Consider the following 24,539-nt stretch of genomic DNA (forward strand, 5'->3'; position numbering starts at 1 on the left):
CCATCGGTGAGAATGCAACCAAGTATACGGGGTGCGTTTAATAACTTTTAGGCTTAATGGCACATCACCCCTTTTTTCAGAAAACTCATTTTCACCGGTAGCTCAACTTAAAACGCAATTAACATAATCTGATAAATAGGCAGACTTTTTAATTGTTCTTTTAGGCCTGCAGAAATGTTTATTTCTTGTTTACCACAACACTCGCGAACTACTTTACTTAAACCGCTCATTTTTTCTTCTATGACGGTTTCACTAATTTCACCACTTTTTTCGCAGCACTCTAAATTTTGCGGTTTGAAAGATATATCGCTACTTACACAATTATCAGGACATACAGGTAATTCCATATGTGTATCATGGGTATTGGGAAAATAACTAGGCGCATGAATTAAATGCCACCGATTTCTTTGGTATTGACCTACATCAGTCTCCACAATATAAGAACGTGGTTCTTCACAAATTTCTATAATTTTCCATACTTTCGAATGTCTACAACCCATACGGAATCTCCTATATTTAATGTGTCCGTATTTTTAGCATTATGTCTTTTATTGAAATTTGTCTCCATTTTATCTTTCAGGTGTTTCTCTTTCTGTAAAAATGTTGATTTAGTATTTAGCGTCTCCTCCTATTTACTAGGTAAAATAGAAAGTGTTGACCTTAATTTTCTATTCATGAGGAGCTCACTTGGTGAGAACCCTCGATCCAAAGGACTCGTTCTGTAAGCTAGCATTGCTAAAAATATGTCATCATCTTTATTCTTTTTAATCAGCCGCTTAGCTGTTTGCACCGCTCTTTCTACCCCTCCATTACTTTGAGAGAATTTGGGACTACAAGTGACGTGAAGAAAGTCATAATTATGTGCAAACTCTTTAAATTTTCTAGAAAACTGTGTCCTGTTGTCAGATCTGACTACCTCTGGAATACCGAATCAAGAAAACAGCTCTTTAATTTTAGGAATTATAGATTCCCCTGTTGAGCTACTTAACTCAAAAATCTCAAAATATCGAGAGTAATAATAAACTATGATTATATACCATTTTTCATGTTTGAAAAAGTCTACTGCAACTTTCTGCCATGATCTACTTAGTGTTTCGTCTTTGTAAAAAGTTTCTTGGATGTTTTGGCGATTTTCAATGCCTTTCGCACAGTGTTTTACAAGATTTTCTATTCGAGTGGACAGACCAATAATGAATAAATTCCAGAACTTTTAGCTGTAAGCTTTTAGGGATTATTATTCGAGTATCTTTTAACAAAAAAATCTCTGTATAGGAACTATCATATCTATGTTGATAGTAAGAGAAAAATTCAGGAGGTAATTTAGATTTTTCTGGCCAAGAAAGAATAGAATATTCTTAGAGTTTTTTTTTACAGACAAAATCATTTTGCTGCTCTTGTCTAATCAACTTCAAAAAATATAATTTTATTGTCAAATTTTTTATCATCGCTCGAACGAAAGTATCGACTTCAACCTGTAATTCATCATCAAACTTAAGTTTGTTGATAGGTCCGCTACTCAAAGTGTCTGGTATAATTAAGTTCTTCCCCGGTATGTATATAACAGAATATTTATACCTCATTAAACGCATCCTGAATGTTTGTAATGTAGGTGTCAAAGAATCTAAATTCTTGGTTTGTAAAATTTGTACCAAAGGTTAATGGTCAGTTTCGAAAATAAGATTTCTAACCCCTGAAATGTAGTCTGAAAAATGCCCTGCAGCCCATGTCAGCGCAAGAGCCTCTTTTTCGATCTGTGCATAGCGTGTTTCTGCCTGGCTTAACAATCTTGACCCAAAGCCCACTATTTCCCGTGATTTATCATTGCATAAGACAACAACCTTAACCGTATGAACTCGTATCGGCGCTAACAATAGTCGTTTTGTTAGGATCAAAGAATGCTAAATTCGAAGGTTTTTCTACTATTAATTCAATTGTATTGAAGGCTTTGTCTAGTGAAGGTCCCTATAAAAATTCTCAATCCTTTTTCAAGAAAGTTGTGAAAGGTTCTAAAAGCTCAGATTTGTTGTTAATATATTTTGCTGTGAAATTTATCATCCCTAGTGAACACATTAAATCTGTCTTATTACGCGGAATAGGAAACTCTCTAATTGCTTCTACTCGATCTGGATCAACCGCAATACCATGTTCAGAAGTCAAATGACCCAAATATTTTAATGATTTCACCCCAATGATACACTTTTCTGGGTTTAAAGTTATACCCACTGTATGTAATTTTGACAAAATCTATTCAATATTTCATCGTGTTTCTCTATACTGCCTGCATGTATCAATATATCGTCTATATGGCAAACTACTCCTTCTAGCCTTGTTAGAATTTTGAAAAAAATCAGAGCAAAATATTCTGGCGCACAAGAGATTCCAAAGGGAAGTCATTTAAAGAAAAATCTACATTATGGTGTAATGAAAGTAGTTGAATGCTGACTGTTCAACTTGATTTGATAAAATCCACTAGTTGCATCTAGTTTTGAAAAATACATCAAACCACCTAATTGTGCTAGAGTATGCTCGATTTTTGCTGGTGGGAAGTGAGAACGAAGCACACTTTCGTTTAGCTTAGTGTAATCGCAGCAGAAGCGCACTGTATCGCCTTTATCCATGCAAACTATTGGACTCACCCACGTAGTTGGAGTCTCAATCGATTCAATATCTAACCTTAGTAATCTATCTAACTCAACTCTTAACTTTGGAAGCAAAGCTGAAGGAACGGTTCGAAGTACAGATTGTACGAACGGTTTAGCGTCTGGTTTAATCTTTATAGACATTTCCTTTTTGAACTCTCCAATATCACCAAATATTTCCTGAAACTGCTCGGATATTACATCTAAACTATATCTAGATAATCTTTGACTTCTTTTGCAATCAAAATCATAATCATTAATCAGGCATAGAGAAATTTAGAACTTTGAACCAAGTTATGGTATTTCTACACAAAATAGGTTGTCGTAACTTCCTAACTACATAAATAATATCTTTATTTGTGTCTCCCTCGTATGTCATATCAATTTTAATTTTACCCACGGTATCTAACTTGTGATTATCTGCTGCTCCCACAGATTCACATGGATTTAACTTATTTATGAATTCCCCTGGTAACATTTCATAAGGAAAGCAATTGACATCTGCCCCGGTATCGACGAAAAATGGAATCATATGTTAGTGATTGAGCAAAATATCTACATACCATCTGTCTTGCCTATCTAGATATACCTGTCCTATGAAACTTCCTTCTGCAGCATCCTTTTCGATCACCGGTGATACCCTCCGCTCTTGTGACTCCTCTGAACTGCTGCCAGAATCACTGCGTTCGACTACACGAATGGATTTTTTGTTGCTTCTACACATGGCGCTCCAATGCCCACGTTTGCCACAAGCTCTGCAAATAGATGTCTTCGCTGGCCATTTTTTCCTATCTTTGCAAGTATGCGCACCGCAGTAGCCACACTTCTTGACATCATTCGTAGATGTAGATTGTTTTTCTTCATTTTTGTACTGAAATGTCTTATTGTTTGCTCCACTTTTGACTGTACATATAGACTGTTCTTGTCGTAATATCTTATTCTGCGTATTTTGTAGCTCTGCTTGTCTAACTGATGTTATTCCTTCTGTCAATGTCAACTCATCTCGTAGCTGCAGCCTTTCACTGAGTTTTATATCTGCTACCCCAATGACTATCCTATAACGGATTAGTTCTTCTTTCGAAGCATTTCGCAGTGCTCTGCTAAGGTGTGTGAACTGGTGATGAAATTTTCTACTGGTTCACCTGATCTTTGTACTCGAACTTTGAATTGATATCGCTCGAAAATGGAATGAAATATCTGTCAAATTTTTCTAGTACTTCTGCATATGTTTCGTTGCCGCTCAGGTTTTGTTGCAGTAAAATCTACTCTGCCTTATTTCCCATTTGGTAGATGAACATGTCAATTTTGTCTTTATCAGCTTTCTTATTGAACCCACTTACTGACATATAGTGTTCAAAACGGGAACATTGACTCAGCAGAAGTCGACACTGGTCAACAGAAGAGGTTTGATCCTGCTTCATGACAACGCTCGTCCGCACGTTACACAAATCACCACCCAAAAATTGAATGAATTGAGCGTCAAACTTCTGCCTCACTGACCACCTCTCGCCAATCTCGTTTGAAGTAAACTGAAAGTAATACTGGACAAAACTTTCGAAACAACCAATATATTTGAAATATTTGCAGAAACCAAACCTTATTTTCTACTGAAACATAGCCAGACGAAATGTTTTTGACTTGATGCAGTTGTAACTCACATTTTAGAGTATGTAGGTAGGTCTGAAGTAATTATGTCTATTCGACCTCCACCGCAACCCGCAAGGGTTTACTGTGGCTGACACCTATTCACACTCTGCCAAATAAACCCAGCTTCTTAACGAAGCCGATTAGTTTGTATGATGAGTGGTCTTTCAGGTCGGATGGTGAGAGTACGGATCTACCGATTCCAAAGAACATGATTCGGTCCCCAGCGGGGCAGGCACAAAGTATATGCTCTGCTGTTTCATAATTTTTCAGACAGAGGCGACACACACTGTCTTCCGACAGTCCAAGTCTCTGCATATGATGATTCAAATGATAGTGACCTGTGAGAAGGCCTGTTAGACATCGTTGTTCATCCCTACTGTAGTCCAACAACTGTTTGGAATCAAGCTTCGAAGGGTGAATAAACACTTTGGAGTGAGCCAATCCTGGAAGATTCTGCCAGAAATCTATAAATCTTCTCGCCATCCAGGTGTTCAGTGTTTGTTTGGCAAAGCCCAAAGCGATGCCAATGACTGGTTCTGATCAAATGAAGCCGCTTGCAGCACCCTCCTTTGCAAGAGAGTCCACAGCTTCATTGCCTTCCAGACCAGAGACAATCTGTTAAGTCTTGCTTCCCAGGAGCCAAGAGCTTACAACGCCGCTTGACTGTCCGGGAATATTTTTATTGACTTGTGAGTGAGGTTGGATTTATCCAATCTCTCCGCATACAATTCAATAGCGTAAATTTCCGTTTGAAATACAGTCGCATAAGTTCGCATAGGCAGGTAGAGAACTCTGTCCTGGGTCTGCGACTGAAAACACCTGCACCAGAATCGGAAGGTGTTTTTGATCCATCATTGAACCAACAATTATCTGCTCTTAATATTTCCTTCTCCCGGAGGATCCAGTCCCCTCTACTCGGAAATAGTTCTCTATAAGGCAGTTCGTAGTTGACAGTTGGAGGCATAAAGTCAGAGGTCATTTCCAGAATGATGTGACTTCCAATATCAACCAACAGTCTGTTGCACTCTGCATTGAATTGATTTGTGCAATTGGCAATGTGCACAAGTCTGTATGAAGTCCATCTAGCCACTCTTTCCAGAAAAATGTGAAGAGGAGGTACATCTAGAAGGATCTCCATGGCCGCTGACGGTGTGGTACTGATGGCACCACTGATTGCCATATAAGCCTGTCTCTTTAAGCCAGAGAGCTTCGCTTGGGCCGTTTTAGAGTAGTGGCCTGAACTTATACTTCATTTCACAAGTGAAGTTTATGAAAGCGAAAATTTTAATTATCCGAAGAATATTCTGGAAGGTCTCAAAAATGATATTCCCAGATAATATTCAAATTTTCCATAATACATTTTAGACATGAGGAATGTAATCGAAAAGTATTCCAGAGTGAATCTCCAAAATTTTTGTGAAGTGTCTTTCCATAGGAAATAATGTTTTTGGCTTTCTACTACTCCATCTTGATACAGAAAAATATGAGAATCTTCCAAAGATGTCATCGATGACATAACTAGATCAAACTTATTCCGTGACATGAAAATCGTAATTTATGAATGGATTGTATGTTTTTTCTAATAATGTTATCCAGGTTTACCGCATTAGGAATCACACGTTGAAAGGTAAGACCTCATCAGTCCTTAGCCCGCACAAGTTTCTCAACTTCTGAGAGTTGTCGTTCGTATGAGCGCGACAGCTGATTAACGGAAAAACAGATATTTTTTTAACAGATTGGTACTGAAGAGCCCTATGGTGTCTTACGGCGAAACATCGATGTCTACCAGTGAGCATGACAGTGTTCCATGTAAGTAAAAGTTTTACTTTTCATTCAGTATATTATTTAGAAATCCTGTGAATGATATCTGATTTGAATCCATAACGAATGTTTGGAATACAAACTGAGTAGAGAAAAGTGTTTTCTGTAGAATTCAGTGTTCATATAAAAGTATTTGTTTCAAACGAATTTTTCTTTTCTGTAAATCAATGTTTATATGGAAGTGGCTCTTTCAGGAAGGTTTTTTTCCAGTTTGTTTCTGATAGTTACTTCTTTGCATGATTTATAAATCTATGTATGAAGTTACCTTTCTTTAAAATTGATTACTTCCTTTCTTTCTTTGGAAGATTCCCACATGTTTCTGTATCAAAATGGAGTAGTAGAAAGCCAAAATCTTTTTTCTCAAAAAATTAGTCACTCCTGAAAATATAACCCTTTCAAATTAAAGATAAGGGCAAACTCTGCCATTTTACTAGATTTACTGCGTGAACTCAAAGTATTTTCCACATTTTTTTTCATCAGTATCTTATTATATATGGTGACTTTTTTTATGAAAAACAGCTAAGAAGTTATACAGATACCCATCTCGAAGTTTCGGATAATTAAATTACTCTCCGTCTTCAGGATTCCCTTCATTCCTGAACTACCATGACAGATGTCATCAGATTTTGATATGTTAAATATGTAAATGTTATGTTTCTTCAAGTTGGGTAGCCAAGAACAATGCATTACTGAGTAGCTGTTCGAAATACACTTTTTCCGTGTATTATTTTACGTCTTTAATGACTGACTTAGGTTGGTTTGGATTGTCAGGTAAACTAGCTAATGAAGAAATAACATTTATTTACAAATGAACACAATAGTTAAGCAAATAAAAATGTCAATCAAATTTTAAATTTTTTGCACTTCCTGCATTAACACTACTTGTAACAAAATAGTGAACAAGAGATTTGAGAGCATATTTCACAACGTAATACAGTAACACTAAACTGGCGAATAACAAAGCCGCTACATCCAGTAAGTAATATTGTATAACTCCCAGATTTCTTGAAGGTGACTGTAGATGTTTAGCGCCCCGATGTCTCAGAACGTATTCAGTCCAATAAACTGCTCTTTGCAGTGGAGTTACAGGCTGATCTAGCAGCAGATATTGTCGCTTTTTCACTTCTTCCCGGTATTTGGGGTCACGGATGACTTTTCTAATGGCCCATAGAAGTTTTTCAGCGGTGAGTGAGCCTAAATCTAGTTTCAGAGCGTAGCCATCGTCTTCCGCTTTGGCCGCGTTCGAGTCGTGATCGCAGAAAACTGGGAGTGAAACAATTGGAACTCCATGAAAAACAGTTTCGAACATGCTGAGGAGGCCGCCGTGAGTGACGAAAGCTCTCAATTTTGGATGACCTGGAACAACAAATCATGTGAATTAGAATTATAATTTTTTTTGATCACAAGGACAATTGATATGAAGTTGTTAAATCCGGTTGTATCTTTATCATACATACATACAAACTATTGAATTATCCAGCACCGAATAAAAAAAAACGTAATTTCTTCTATGTGGAGACTTTTTATAGTTCCCCAAGAATTGAATACACTTGCGTCGAAAATTAAGTACATAGTGAAGTCTATTCTGAGATGGCTCTATGTATAAGGAGTTTCATTTGAGAAAACCGAGAAAAAAGATGATAATACACTATCTTCAAAAATATTGAGTATTTTCATTCCATTTGATCATAAAGGAGATGTTGAATGAACCCTTATTCCAACAAGAATTTCACCATTACTTCTTAACCAATTCCAATATTTCGTTAAAGTTTATTATCATTATCAAGGAAATGCTACAAAAAAGTTATGCAATAATATAATTTTTTTTACAAAAAGGCTCAACTTACTGTTGGTGAGGATAGCCGTGTCTAAAAGAATGTTACATTTAAACAGTTGAAACATGCCAATAAAATAAAACAAGTTACCACATTAAAAAAAAAGTTTTGACTCCTCACTGATACAACGAGGATTATTCAAATTCACATGATGAAATCGTTATATGGTTTGAAATTATAACTTACTGGTGAAAGCCATGTGACTGCAGACCACAGAGAGAAATAAAAAACAATCGACACTGAGAGCTGTCCTGTCAGTTTGAAAAATCGTTCGTTTGTAAGTTTATGTTTGAGTGTAGAATGAAAGAGAACAGTTATGGTGCAAGTGTGATCAGAGTCATCTGTTGTTTTGTGAAATTATCAATGAGAAAACTTAATGTCAAAAACATGAAAATTTATTATTAAAATGAAGTAAAGCCCTGCCTTGGGGAGGTTGTATATTCGTTATTTTCTTTAAATATTTTGTTATTAGTTAAGATATTGAGAATTCAGCAATGTTACTGATTTGAAAATCATGTAAATTTTTATCAATATCAAATAAGAAGGCATAGATATCGCTGAGGTGATCAATGTCTGATCTTTTATTGAGACAACTATTTGATTGCAATATAAATGACATTTCTGAAAACAACCTTTTAGATGTATTTCTTTCAAATGCTAAGTTTTTAGTTGAATTGTAGTCCATATCGTGACCTTCTTTAAAAACATGATTGCTTAGAGCACATCTCTCAGGATATTTTCTACTATCACTTTTGTGTGAAGTGTTTCCATCTTCAAGTGGTATTGACGTTTGACCAATATATTCATTACTACAATTTATTGAAACATGGTATGGAATAAACTAAATGAGATTGAAAATTTCAAGGAGTTTTATCATTAAGTTTTGAGACTGCCATCCTCACCAAGAGTAAGTTGAGCCTTTCTGTAACAAACTAGTTTTCCTCAGAATAAAAAGTGTTTCGAATTTGTTGCTCACCAGGAGTATACTAAATACCCCTTGAGTATCAGCAACAAAATAGTTGAAACCGATCGGCTGATTTTTGTATTTTTTTCTTTTTCTTCGTTCTTGCTATCTTGGAACTGGTTAAACTGGATACTGAAACTGGACAGTAAGAACAAGGAAAATAATTTTAAAAAAATCAGCCTATCAGTGTCAACTATTTTGTTGCTGATACTCAAGGTGTATTTGAGTATACTCCTAAGGAAAACCAGTTTCAAGATAGCAAGAACGAGGAAGATGAAAAAAAGAATTAAAATTCGGCCGATCGGTTTCAACTATTTTGTTGAATTTCACTAGTTCAGACTTTCATTGTTTACTATATAAAATGATTTGAAATCCCTGAAACAACTAAAAAAAAAGAACTTAAAATGAATAGCTGAAAATAAGAATTATATTAACCAAAATAAACCTGAAATGAAATAAAATACAAGTAAAAATAGAACAATTGAATAAATAAAAATAAAGAAAAGAAAAAAGAAAATAAAAATAAAAAGTGGAGAGATTCCAAGTCACGTTAGTTCACGACGTTTCGATTGTTAGTATCTACAATCGTCTTCGGGTGATGACTGGACTGATTCCTCCGAGAGATGACTATTTATAGGTCGTTCGAGTACTTTCACTTATCCCCGCTTTCCATTTTCCGCTCTCCTGGTTCCGTGGGAGATGACCGTTTTGGCGGGAGTTGGCCATTTTTCGCTTGATGATGGGTTTCCATATGTTGCGTATTTCTACGCTGGCTTGGCTGAATACGTTGTTGGACAACATGTATGCAGCTTCCTTGAATTTTCTCCTAAACCAATGTTCCTCTCTGTGCAACATCTCAGCTTGGGACCACTCGATGTTGTGTTGATGAGTCCAAACTTGGTCTGCTATTCCTGATTTGCTGGTTTCCCCTCGCTGTGTGTGTTTCTTGTGCTCGGCAATGCGAACATTCAATGGCCTCTTAGTTTCACCAATATAGGATTTTCCACACTCACAGGGTATTCGGTGAATGCAATTCTTGGAATCGCAGTCCGCGTTTGGTAGCCTGGTTTTCGTGAGGCTGCTACGGATAGTGTTACCGGATCTGAAGCAGGTTCTGATGTTGTACTTGGAACCAATTCTTCTTATCCTCTCCGATAATCCTCTGATATAGGGAAGTGCAAGCATTGGTTGTGACGGCTTCTCTTTCTTGCGAGGCTCCTGCTGTCTTCTAGCCAAAGTCTTTTCTACCATCGCTTTGGAGTAGCCATTCCGTTGAAGATCATTTTTGATGATGTCTAGTTCCTTCTCGAGACCTTCCTTCGTATTACCAAGCTCAAAAGCACGGTCTAATAGAGTCTTGATGATTTCTCTTTTAGTCGATTCATGGTGGTTGGATTCGTGGTTCAGATACTGTCCCGTATGAGTGGGTTTTCGGTATACAGATGTTTTCCACTTAGTGTCGATCCTCTTCACCAAAACGTCTAAGAATGGCAATTCGTTGTGGATTTTCTTCTCCATTGTGAAATTGATGGAAGGTCTCACGCTGTTGATGTGTTTCAGGAAGGCGTTTAGTTCAGTATTCCCATGGTTCCATATTATGAAGGTGTCGTCAACATATCTCAACCAGACTCGAAGTTTCTTGTGGGCTTCTTCAATGGCCAGAGTTTCAAACCCTGCCATTGAAGCGGGGATAAGTGAAAGTACTCGAACGACCTATAAATAGTCATCTCTCGGAGGAATCAGTCCAGTCATCACCCGAAGACGATTGTAGATACTAACAATCGAAACGTCGTGAACTAACGTGACTTGGAATCTCTCCAATTCTTATTTTCTTTTTTCTCTTCTTTATTTTTATTTATTGAATTGTTCTATTTTTGCTTGTATTTTATTTCACTATCATTTCATTTCAGGTTTATTTTGGTTAATATAATTCTTATTTTCAACTATTCATTTTTAATTCTTCTTTTTTAGTTGTTTCAGGGATTTCAAATCATTTTATATAGTAGACAATGAAAGTCCGAACTAGTGAAATTCATCATGAAACATTGTCAATCACCTTCAAACAAACTATTTTGTTGCTGATACTCAAGGTGTATTTGAGTATACTCCTGATGAGTAACAAATTTGAAACACTTTTTATCCTAAGGAAAACCAGTTTGAAGATAGCAAGAAAGTGGAAAATGAAAGACAGAAAATTTAAATCGGCCGATCAGTTTCAACTATTTTGTTGCTGATAATCAAGGTGTATTTGAGTATACTTCTGTGTTACCATCAAATCCATCAAATCTGAAACACTTTTTATTCTAAAGAAAACCAGTTTCAAGATAACAAGAACGTGGAAAATGGAAAAAAAATTTAAATCGGCCGATCAGTTTCAACTATTTTGTTGCTGATACTCAAGGTGTATTTGAGTATACTCCTAATGAGCAACAAATTTGAAACACTTTTTATTCTAAGGAAAACTAGTTTGAAGTTAGCAAGAACGAGGAAAATTTAAAAAAAAATTAAATCGGCCGATCTGTTTGAACTATTTTGTTGCTGATACTCAAGATGTATTCGAGTATACTCCTGGCGAGCAACAAATCTGAAACACTTTTTATTCTAAAGAAAACCAGTTCCAAGATAGAACGTGGAAAATGGAAAAAAAAAATTCAAATCGGCCGATCAGTTTCAACGATTTTGTTGCTGATAATCAAGTTGTATCTGAGTATACTCCTAGTGTGCAACAAATTTGAAACACTTTTTGTTCTAAGAAAAACCAGTTTCAAGATAGCAAGAACGAGGAAAAAGAAAAAAAATAAAAATCGGCCGATTGGTTTCAACTACTTTGTTGCTGATACTCAAGATGTATTTGAGTATACTCCCGGCGAGTAACAATTTTGAAACACTTTTCATTCTAAGGTAAACCAGTTTCGAGATAGCAAGAACGAGAAAAATGAAAAAAAAAAATTAAAATCGGCCGATCAGTTTCAACTATTTTGTTGCTGATACTCGAGGTGTATTTGAGTATACTCCTAGTGTACAACAAATTTCAAACACTTTTTATTCTAACGAAAACCAGTTTCAAGATAGCAAGATCGAGGAAAGAGAAAAAAAAATTAAAATTGGCCGATCGGTTTCACCTATTTTGTTGCTGATACTCAAGGTATATTTCAGTTCCCTCCTGATGAGCAATGAATTCAAAATACTTTTCATTCCAAAAAAAGCAGTTTCAAGGTAGCAAGAATAAGGAAACTGAAAAATAAATTTGAAATCGACCGATCGGTTTCTAATATTTGTTGCTGATAGTCAAGGTGTATTTGAGTATACTCCTGGTGAGCAACACATTTGAAATACTTTTTATTCTGAGGAAAACCAGTTTCAAGATAGCAAGAACGTGGAAAATAAAAAAAATTGAAAATCGGCCGTTCGGTTTCAACTATTTTGTTGCTGTTACTCAAGGTGTATCAAGTTCACTCTTGGTGAGTAACAAATTCAGAACATCTTCAATTCCAGGAAAAAACAGTTTCAAGATAGCAAGATCATAAAAAATTAAAAAAAAAAATATTTAAACATTTTTCGCTATATCCAAAGTTTAGCAACTAAATAGCAACTGAATATTCTGTAACGATCAAAGGGAAACTATATAATTCATTGAGTTACCTTGCTACCTTGATATCCCGATAGCATTATTTGAGATTTCTAGGAATCGGCACGAGTAACAAAATCGTTGGTTTGGTAACTAATTAGCTGATTAGCTAATTAGCCTGACGTTTCGTTGGCTAGAGTCGTTAATTCCTTAGAGGTTTATTCATCCTGAAATATTATCTCCGATGACGGAGTTATGTTTTCAACAATTTGCACACTAGAATCGATACTCACCCAAAATATCTTGTTGTGGCAACCATTTTCCAAGTTTTACATTCGCTGGTAAATCGGACATATTGTCAGCAGCTTCGTATTTCCATAATACCCTTTGAGGTAGGCTCCTAAAGACCATCATGAGCATTTTTCTCAAGTAGATAGGCATGTTGGCAGCCTTCACTGAGGACCCCATGCTGAAGTAAATGAATCCTGCTTCACCCGAACCCCTGATGAACTCTTCAAGGTCCTTCATAAAAAAACATAGTATTGACAAAAAATAATGGCATTCTAACAATCGTAACTTTGATAATCAACTGATGAAGACGATGATAATGTAAGATTCACTTTGAATTCATAATGATTGAGGTAAAAATGAAAAAAAGAAACGTATCGTACTAGTACTTTGGAAATCGAACAAGGTTTAGTTGAAGAAGTATCATTTTCATATAAAAATATTTGTGTGACGTTACTCGTAACAAAAAGGATAACTATTTTCTTATAAAAAAGGAGACTCAATTGAAACTCCATAGATTTCATTGATGTTACTGATGTAGTGCAACAGAAGTATTCCGGCCCTAGTATTATCTAGTTGCCTACTTGTAGTGGAATCTGCAGTAAGAGTTAGAAAACAATCGATGTTTGAGATTGGCTTCACAACATATGGCCGTTGAGGATATAGTTCATCAAAACTAATATCACAAGATCTCAAAATTTTATCAATATTTAATTTTTTTTCTGAGAACTTTGTTTAGCAATGTCAATTATCATAATAGTAGATCATGGTGCTCATTTTGGATGTTCATTAAAACTGCCACTATTCAGAATGAAGTTCGAATTGAAAATGCTTTATTATATGTTCGATATATTCGGTCTTTCATTATCTAAAAAGGTGGACGAAATCTATGGATGATGAAACTGAATGGACAAGGTATGATGAACAATACATTCTCATTCTTCAAAATAATGTTCGGATTGAACTGGAATCTCTCACGGAGTATGTGTGACATAAGCTCCATTCATTCACAACAAATTATTATACTCAATGGGCTTATTCAGGCTAATTTAGTTTTTTATTTAAAATTATATATTATAAAAGTAAATCATCTTCCAAGTGTTCCACAAAATTTTCGGGTTGATATGTCAATTAACAACTGAGCAAGAGCAATTGAAAATGTGAGATCGCCTGCGGTACATCTTGACGTCACACCAGGCAACGAGTTTCGAGCGGTGGCAACCGGGCCTGTAGTTGGAGATTATAAATCGCTGCTATCGTCAATTCAATTTAATTTTCTTCAAAGTAATGTATATATCAACTAGCGTTACGCTAGTTGCACACACACCGATTTTGGACGGCCGACTTTGTACCGGTCGTCCAAATTCCAATAGTGAACCACATGTGGGAACGGGACCTTGCACACATGCCTACCGGTGATCGTCGTCGGTAAAATATCGGTGAGCAGCCGTCCACTACCACTGTATCGCCGGCAGTACCGGGAAGTAGTGGCGTACATGACTAAATACACTCTTGCATACTCACCGGTTTTTTACCAACCATTCCAGTCTCGAATACTCGGTGAAATTGTAGTTACTACGCATTAACTTCGTTCTGGTAGTGCGTGCTAATCACGACAACAAAGCAACTGCTTGTTTGACCGATAAGAATCCGGTGAGTGTGCAAGCACCCGCTACCAATAAAATATCGGCCGATTTTATACTGGCCGTCCAAAATCGGTGTGTGTGCAACTAGCGTTACTTGGAAGTGAAATAAAGATTTTGTCTGGTGCAGTTACCAAAGAATTCTTGTATTTAGGAACGATGCAATTCTTTTTTATCATTATTCATATTCACGCAGTTGACACACTGCAGTAAACAACACACAACTTGCTTTCTACTGCTTTAGCACACGTATTTCGCTTATCCGCCAGCACTCCCTTGTCGCCGAGTCGACTGATGTGACGTCAAGCTTGACCACGCCCCGTTTTGGTGAACGCCACATTGACTATTAATTTGAGGGGGAAGATAAAAAGTGTAAATTCAGATTTTTTACAAATGTACTATTTGAAACATAAACGTTCAAATAATGAAATTAAAAAATAAGTTAAATGAGCCCATTGATTTATGTTGACTATTTAGATTAGGAATCACACAGGTAAGATTCGACTTCTGAGATTTATCGTTCGTAGGGGTGCCTCAGCTGGTTAACGGAAAAAACATATTTCATATTTGACCATATGACTAGAATTCTCTGGCATGGTATGGGATACGAAACTTACTTGTGGTAATGACTTTGCCCTCTTACAATGAATACAGGCTATTTCAGCCACATTAGGAAGATACGGCCTTGGATATGTCATTGTAGCATGTCCATTTTGCAGAATAAAGCTGACGTTTTTTGACAGTTCGTAAATTGGTGGCGTGTCACTTCCAAAATGTTTCCTGACGATATCCTGCATTGTCCATCGCACCTGTCATGTAAAATATATTAAACGATTTCATGCACAGTAGTCAACTTATTCGGGTTAGCGATGAATAATATTTTAAGGAAGAGTCACCTATAAAATTCAGGAATATTTCGTTAAAAAAATGAACAACGAGTACTGTTCAAGTACATCCTCTGTGAAAGACCTGAAAACATTATTTCAAAATTGTGTTTAGAATTCTTGAATGATAAATATTGAAAGGAAGAAGTTTAAAAGTAGCACTTCAAAGTTTTTTATTATATTAGAACTGACTTATTTCATAGTGTTGGGAATATAAATAAAATTCAAATTGAGTTTTCTAAACACTGTTACGTTACTGTGTAATTGTCTATGTCTGGTTGTCAAGGGATACCAACCTACCATAGGGAACCAATAGTGTGGGTCCTTTTTTCTTTACCTCTCGTTGAAAGAGTACCTTCGTTCACACGGTTTCAATATACGGTAAGAAAGGTCAAGTTAAATACGAAGTGTTAGTTTATTGTGGAGAATATCCAAGGTTCTCATTTGTATAAGCTTAGTGATAGTGTGTCTCACATCAAATTAAACGGATCAAACCAATTGTCGTATTCGACATTCTGTGGAATCTGTAAACTAGGTGTGACAGAATAAAGTGTGTTATAGTCTATTTCAAAAAAGTGTAGAGTAATAAATCATGAAGTGTCATAAAATTTGCCTGAATTTCGTTGTCGTCCATGGGCGTAGGCAAATCTTAGGATTATTAAACTTAATAATTAAAGTAAATTAAAAATTACAGACATAGATAATAATAAAAGGCCATTTTTGGGAAGTAATTTGGTCTAAAACTAAGTACCTACATGTATTTAGGTAAGTAAAATTTCTTAAAAAAAGATTAAGATTAATTTTAGTGGTTCTTGTAAACTTATTTAATATGCAATTTGGGTTCATATACTTGAGCATGATTTCTCAAAAAAGGGTTAACACTTAGTTCCGAGGTGCCATGTCATTATAATAATCCCTTTTTGACCCTGCCCACCAATCATGCAATACCTATTAAACCCAGGTAATTAAGAAAAAGGGTTTAAATATATTGTAATGGTGTCTTAAACATTCGAGTTATAATAGTAATTGTTACTACACCAATTAAACGTACAGTGATATTGTGATATAGAAATAGTGAAAAAGTTATAAAATGGGGACATTTACTCCAAAGAAAAGAAGTGTAAAAAATTCTCCGCTATCTGTTTGCGAAAAAGTTATAATTTTAAATGTATATGATTGCATAAAACACGATCACCCTAGTTTGTCTGTGCAAGAAAGTGTTGAGCGATGTGCCCGAATGACTGGAATTGGACAGTCCACGATTTTTAAATTATTGCGAGAAAGAAAGATATCAGGCCAGGTAAGTCCATGCAAGAGAAAATCAGGAAGACCAATAAAAATCTTAGATGAAGACACCAAATGTGACATTCGAAGAAAAGTTCATTCGTTTTATTTTAAAAAGGAAATACCCACTCTTGAAAAAATATTTATCGAGATAAGCCAAGATAACGATATTCCTTTGATATCCAGAAAACTTTTATGGAAAACTTTAAAAAGTATGAATTTTGCCTGGGAAAAGCACAATCGAAAGGCACTATTACTGGAAAGTGATGAAATTGTTTGCTGGAGACGAAAATATTTGACAACTATAAAGCAGTACCGCAGAGAGCAAAAGAAAATTTTTTATCTTGATGAGACGTGGATAAACGAAGGTTATATAGTCAAAAAAATGTGGCAAGATAAAAATATAACAAGTTCTCGCCAAGCTTTCATAGAAGGCCTTTCGACGGGTATTAAAGTGCCTTCGGGAAAAGGGAAGAGGCTTATAATTGCTCACATTGGAAGCGAAGACGGATTTTTAAAAGAAGGTTTGTTAAGCATTGAGTCGTGCCGGACGGGAGATTATCATGAGGACATGAATTCGGATGTCTTCGAAGACTACTTCGGGGAAATGTTAAAATTTCTTTCAGCTGATTCGGTCGTGGTTATGGATAATGCAAGCTACCATTCAAGGCGCTTAGAGAAGGTACCAACTTCAGCTTGGAGAAAGCAAGAAATTATTAACTGGCTGTCAAATAAAGGTATTCAGTTTGAGACGAATTCAGTAAAGAAGGAACTACTAGCCATAGTAAAACAACATAAATCTCGCTTCATGAAATATGCCGTAGAAGATGTAGCAGAAAAGTATAAAGTAACTGTGCTGCGCCTACCGCCATATCATTGCGAATTAAATCCTATAGAACTTATATGGGCACAAGTTAAAGGATATGTTGCAAGGCACAATACCACATTTAAAATGAAAGATGTCAAGGTATTGTTTGATCAAGTCATTATGGAAATCACATCAGAAAACTGGCAAAAAGCAATCCAGCATGTTTTAAAAGAGGAAGATAAAATGTGGGAACTGGACAACTTGGTCGATCAGGTGGTTGACCCTATAATTATAACACCAGGGGATGATGACAGTTCTTCGGATGAAGACTATACTGATGTAGAATAATTTAATTGAATTGTAAATATACTGTAGCGGGATAAGCAATCTGGACAGAGACCAGTGTATCAGTGACAGTGACACTTTTGCTTAGGTTAGGGTTTAGAATTTAGGGTAGTCTGAATAATTATTTTCTCGGAAGGTTCTCGAAAATTGTACCTAGTAATCTCTAGAACATTCAATTAGGGTATAAATAGAGTGTTGTTAAACGTTAAGGGAAGTTCACAGTTTTAGTATTGTTCAAGTGTCAAATTGTAATAACGTATCCAGTAAAGTTCTTGTCGTTTTTGTGAATAAATTGATTTAAAGTCCCCACAAGTGTTTCAATACGTAAAGTTCGTTCGTGTGTGTTTGTGAGTATTTCCCGATTTCGGTTCGTATATATTTTATTGTTACATTTTATATTTTTTTAATAACACAAGTGTTTCAATACGTAAAGTTCGTTCGTGTGTGTTTGTGAGTATTTCCCGATTTCGGTTCGTATATATTTTATTGTTACATTTTATATTTTTTTAATAACACTGTTCTGCTGTATTAAATTTTTATTTCCTTTAATATAATTTTTATGAATGCATATTCTTTTGGCAATTATCCCACTAGCGCGCCTCTGGCTCAGTATTTATCCGTCGATAACAATGGACAAATCCCTTAAAACAGGGTGATACCTACCTGCTCTTTATGAAACGACATAATTTTGCAATGCGGACTAGGGAAGTGACAGAATTTATTGACGGATCACCCTGTAGCGCTTTTGAATACTTAATGAGATTTTATTACTCTACACTCTTTTGAAATAGACTATAACTCATTATCTACGTCGCATTATTTAATAGTATACAGTCCACTGCAAGGGGGCCAGCAAGCCCAGAAACCAAAATTGGTACCCAACACATAGATTGAAATATCATACCAGTTGAAAATGTTCACCTGGAGTTTCTGACAAATGTTGGCCTTTTCTGTATAGTTGGTGTTCCAACATCTTTAAAGTCCTCGGTTTTTGGCGAATATGAATTTCACATGCAATTATTGTACGCCTGATAATGAAAAACAAAATGAAAACTTGGACGTAGTGAATATCAACAGTCTTACCTTTCACGCAAGAATAGCATAAAAGCTGACGTAGGAATTGAATATTTGGCGAATCAGATCAAATCAAGTTCGGAGGTGCCAGGCTTCTTAAAAAATATAGGCAATAGAAAAGTAAATAGATGTGCTAGACATGGACTATCAACTTCTCATAGGAGAATTGATCCAACTGTGGAAGTACCAAAATACATAATTTGAGACCAGATCATAAAATAACACAATGAGTATTTTGAGTGTACAACCGGGTGTACATACGGGTACAACTGAACATTGAGAGTAACTTAATTAAAATTGGGCTAGAACAATTTCTAACAGAGTACACTTACAAATTGGGGAAGGAAATAAATTCAAAGGAATCGGTGTCATGGAAAGATGAAAAAAATGCAATTCGACCTAGCATGGATCAGTATTCACAATAGCGAGATTTCCTGAGCAAAGTTCACGACGTACATAATAATGTCCACATTTCTGCAAGTCGAGAGTGACTGAATGAAGTTCATTTGCCAACCGGCTACCGTCTGAAAGGTATGTGTTCGAAAACAGTAGTTTTAGAATTGTCAACATCTTCACCTGAAAATTTGAAGCCAGTGTTCTCTCATGTCAGGCCTATCGTTTCGTAAGAACTTTCATACGAATACGTAAACGATGATTTTAAGGAGATTTCAACGGGTAGTTATAATTTGAGATTCAAGTTAAGGAAGCTGGCACTTCTTTTCGATTACAGCATATCGACTACCTTCAAAAAAGTGGTGGTCGACATGAATTAGATGCGAAGGACCAATCTTGTATTGCAGGAAACGGTTCACATTATGAATACGTGGAGAAATATTTAATATTCATCAAAAACTATCAGTTATGAAGTTGAATATTTGTGTTATTCTAACACGTGTGATATGTTTCAGAAGCTACTGACATATTCTTCTCATTATTAAGCTGTGTTAAAAATGTGTGAGAAAAATGTGATTGATGAATGGCAAGTTTTCGAAATTCAATGATGATACAACATTAACGAAATTAAATGTAAATAACATTATGAATAATAATGGTGGACCAAATACCTAATAGTATACTATAAACCTTGTTGAAATAATATTTCAATTATCATATATACCTGACTATTACATAAGGACACTTTGTAAAATCAATTTAAGACTAGTAGATAAGGCAATATTGTGAAATTAATTTAAGACACTCAAGAGGCTGGTACCTAGAAAAGATATCTGTGGTATAAATAAGGACAACATTGTAAATATATTTAATTCAATCTTCCTCTTGAAGATGATCACTTGGTGATCGAAATACGTGTCGAGGTAATGAAATAACGAATTTGTGTTTGGAAAAATCTCCAGTAATATTCGGAAATAGTAGTTAATGCGCTAAATACAACAGGAAAACAACCAGAGCACCAACTCGGGTATTGTGACCGTTAGCACATCGCCATTGAAGATCTCTACCGCAGCAGTAGACGACACGTTAGGCATAAAAACCTGCAGACCACGGCCAGAAACCCAAAAAATGACCTTCATATGATTATCTCCTACCGTGAAATTTAATATTATTCAATGAACCGTTCGCAATGGAGTTTATTGAATGAGTTATCGTGAATGTTTTTGAAATATCATCATGTTTTTCACTATTGATGCAAAACTTGAGTGTTTATAATTTGTATTGAAATAAACATTGTTTCTTTCACCCCCTCAGCGGAATGTATTCCATTCCTTAAATCTTAAGAAGAACACCTTTGCTTTGAACCTTTGACCCCATAAAGATGTGGTAATGAAAATCGAAATTTCACTAATTAACTTTTCATTTTGGAAATTGTTCAAAATGCAGTACTGCAGTACTGGTTTTGTTCAAAGCATTTTCATGAGGTGCAGCAATAATTTTTAACGATAATTATCTAGTAAGGCAGGTTTATATTTTTGAATTGTAGAAAAACATAAAAATCTTCTTTTTTATAGTTTATTCTCCAGAAATATCGCATGAAATACAAATAAAGAATCAATAATTGCTCGACCCTCGTAATTAACCTCAATACTATTGAAAGTTCAAGTATTCTATTGCGTCTTGGTGAAGGGGTGAAAATAATAAGTTGAAAAAATAATAAGTTGAAAGTGGGCTTGAAATAGAAATCTAAGTGTTTGAGTGATTTCTCTTTCTAGACGTCAACTATGACCAACAACCTTGTTTTGTTTTCATGGGCCCAGCCTTTTTGAAAACATCTGATGTTTGCTCAAAATTGAAAGGTATTTCATTTGCAACTGGACTTCAACTTTACCATAAATCAATCATTAACTCTACAGGCTCAATTGATTTCAATGTTTCTTTGTTGTCTTAGATTCTACGAACAAAACTATCAGTGTGGATATAAAAAGTTCCAGATAACAGGGTCAGATGAAATATTCATTTGCAATTATTTTCTCGTCACCGGGAAAGCAATACAATTTTTTTTTCTCCAAATGTAAAGGATATATCTCATTTGATATATATATATATTTTATCTGACCATGCTTCAATTATCAGTTTTATAGAATAATCTGCAAACAAACGATAAATATATTAATTTCAGAAGCAAATGCATATAAAATTCATTACAGTTTATTTCAGTTGTGATTCATTTCATAGATCATGAAATGTTCCTGGTGTTAACTCCATTGCAATAACCTATTTTTCTATCTACATGGTCCGAAATGAAGTGATGCGGTTGTGTTACGTATATTATGTCACGTATCACTTTTTAAACATCTAGAGATATCGTATCAGATGATATAGTGGGCCAGTATCGTTATTCAACCGCAATTAATTATAGAGCTCATGAATCGAATGAAAGGTGATCACAATCAAATTACTACTGAAATATTTCATAATGAAAGAAATGTATTTGTAAACAAACTTTATTATTGCCAGAACGTGAATGAGTAACGTCTTCAACATTTATTGATACGAACTGGAGTTTTGATTATATTTTTCCTGAAATTTTGATATTATAATATGTCACTTGTTTGTAGATTCTCAAAACAAATATTCAATTCTTATTGAGAAAAGTTAGCTTGGTATCGCCATGTTTTTACCTCTACACTATATAAATATTCTGTTGTATGTTGCCAGATGTCACTTTCAGTGATTGTTGAGTAACTTAACGACAGCAAACCTCAAGGCACTTACCATAACGGAGTGCATAACATTTCCAGCCAGGTGCCATATTGTGTTTCTAGTTCGCTGATACAAATTCATTTCATCTGTAGCGGCATATGCCAGAAAAGGGGTGACCGAATATGGTGTTGGGTTGCCAGCCAGAGAAAGAGAGCCGGTATAGAATCCGACTGTGTTGATATACATGAAGGGGACGTTGAAATGATGTACGAATCCCAGAGCACACTCTGGAAAGGCTCCATCAAGGATAAGTAGGTCGAATTTCTTCTGCTGATAAAGAAAATCTTTTGTTTCTGGGTCAGAGAGAAAGACGTCGCAACTCTGAAAATACGATAGTATTAGTAAAACACGCTTTTGTATTGTTGGAGGGTGGGTTAATGATTTGTTAGAATGTCTGTTCAAATATATGTACATGAGAAATAGCTGGGTAATGATTCTGATGGAAATCTGTTAATCAACTTTGCAGTATCCTAAAATTTTCAACATTTCATCGTGGTACATGGTTATATTCATCGTGACTAGTTCGAAAGAGTCTTGATTATTCGCGGGTTTTTTTGTGGAAACTCCTTTCACTCACAAAATTCTTTTACTCCAACAGAATTTATGGAAATCACTACTACTGATAGAAAGATAACAGGATTATTTTCAGGAACGTAGGCTTTTAGGGCTGGCGTCAATGTTTTGATTGGCTTCCGGGTTTTTGCCGTGATCTTCTTTCGTTATCATCCCCAAACATTTCAACTGCAACTGTGGCAGTCATATTCAGTGGCGTAGTCAAAGTACTCTTCTTGACGTTTCAGTTGATACGTCAAGAGTACTGCGACCATGCCACTGGAAATGACTGTCGCAGTTGATATATTTGGAAATTTTATCCAAAGCAGACCACGGCAAAATTCGCAGATCAACCAAAACAAAATTGTTTCTTACAGTAGGACGATAACCTGATGGATTGACGTTGGCGGTCAACTTCACTGAGTCAATCTACTGCTGTGCGAACCGGTGGTTCGAATCGCAAGGCTGGACGATAAAATCTTTTCTCGATTCGGTTAATTACTGATTAAAGATGCAATGTTGAGATATTAAAATATGTGCTGGGATATTCTAGTTGTGATGAATGCGTAAAAGTGGTATACGGTGAACGGTGAGAGATAGAGAGTAAGTTGAATTGTCGAAAAATTGACCAAAATACTTCAAATTGTTATAAAGTCACATTGTAATTGAAAGATACCAAATAATCCACCCTACTTTTGATTCTGAAGATATGAGTACGGGAATATCCAAAAATTTCAAAATTTTATTTTGGCCTTATCTTCTTGATCTGCATCCTCTAGTTTTCCAGCAATTTTCTGATCATTGAAGTTCAAAAGGTAAAGTGTTTACGAAGTATTCTTACTATCCTTCGGTAACATGATGATCAAATTACTTTTTCATTACGAACCAGTTCCAACTAACAAGCACAGCTGATTTTCAAAAACTACACCTTTACAAAATCTGTTTATATTACAAATCTTTAATATTTCCAGAGGTTTATCAAAAGTATATACTTCAATATACAACATTATTCTTTGCGGCTCCCGCCGGGCTCATATTCTTTAACACCAGGAGTTGATCAGTATTGAAATATACGACTCTTTAATGGCAAGGACTCTTTAATGGAAGGAAGGAAATCATCTTTTCCAATTGAAAGATTATAAGCATAAAGTTCTAGGGCAAAATTGCATATTCCGTGAATTGATAATGAGAGTTTCTACAGGTTCTGAAGGACTGATATCTTTCATTTCGGTGAATTTTCCGAACAGTTTTCAAAATTTTTCAGACACTGTGCAGGCATCTGATTAAAAAAATAAATCCATCTACATGATGAAATCGATACCAGCTGAGTTTTCAAAGCACCGATAGATATTTTCCAATGTTTGAAAATAGAATTGATAAACAAACAATCTGAGTAGAAAAATGTTCACCAAAATCAGATATCTGAGTTTATTTCCACAGTATCTTCGAAACTGAGAACTTGCCGAAACTTTCATTATTGGGTTATATAATATACAATTTCTCCCAGAAAACTAACATAAACTTATAATTGGGAAAGGTAGTCATTTACAGTTTAAGTTTAATAGCGTGTGAGTTTTCTTGAACAAAAACTCTAGTAATTTGCAATTTGAAGGTTGGAAATTAGAATTCAAGTTTCTCTAAAAGTTCTGCTCAACCTGCAAAGTAGTTTTATAATTTCATGGTGCTGCAACAGTTTTATTTTGTTGGTATTTTATAATCACTTCCAAAATGCTGATTGATTATATTAGACGAGCCGTGAACATAATACAGTTGTGAGCAATAAAAGTATTTTATAAATTTGTCATAGAAACGTTTATAAAATAAAATTGGAAATCCCTTATAAAATAGTCACGAAATTATCGCAGAAAAGTTTTTACAATTGAATTATAAAACATATTTTCCTATAAAAGTAAACTGTTTTTAGCAGTTTCATAGCACTTTTCTGTGAGGTTTCAATGCTCTTCATAGAACTATTTCAAGATCATTTTATAACTGCTTCCTGTAGATTTAATGAAATTATTTCATTGG

At 35.3% G+C, this 24,539-nt stretch overlaps 1 protein-coding gene across 2 annotated transcripts in view; it reads right to left on the minus strand.

Moving 5' to 3' along the window:
* Positions 1-6,891: 6,891 nt before the first annotated feature.
* Positions 6,892-24,539, minus strand: part of Ugt50B3 (UDP-glycosyltransferase family 50 member B3) — a 65,442-nt gene continuing 47,794 nt past the window's right edge. For both annotated transcript variants that reach the window (XM_023166316.2, XM_023166317.2), the window contains exons 3-6: positions 21,972-22,280; positions 15,023-15,214; positions 12,768-12,996; positions 6,892-7,463 (exon numbers count right to left, since the gene is read on the minus strand). In XM_023166316.2, coding sequence (XP_023022084.2) covers positions 6,946-7,463; positions 12,768-12,996; positions 15,023-15,214; positions 21,972-22,280 — 1,248 coding nt within the window. In that variant the 3' untranslated portion in view covers positions 6,892-6,945. The remainder of the gene's footprint in view (positions 7,464-12,767; positions 12,997-15,022; positions 15,215-21,971; positions 22,281-24,539) is intronic.

The sequence above is a fragment of the Leptinotarsa decemlineata genome, unplaced genomic scaffold (genome assembly GCF_025532065.1).
Source record: "Leptinotarsa decemlineata unplaced genomic scaffold, Ldec_3_MD MMD2_tig00026369_RagTag_RagTag, whole genome shotgun sequence".
Taxonomy (NCBI): domain Eukaryota; kingdom Metazoa; phylum Arthropoda; class Insecta; order Coleoptera; family Chrysomelidae; genus Leptinotarsa; species Leptinotarsa decemlineata.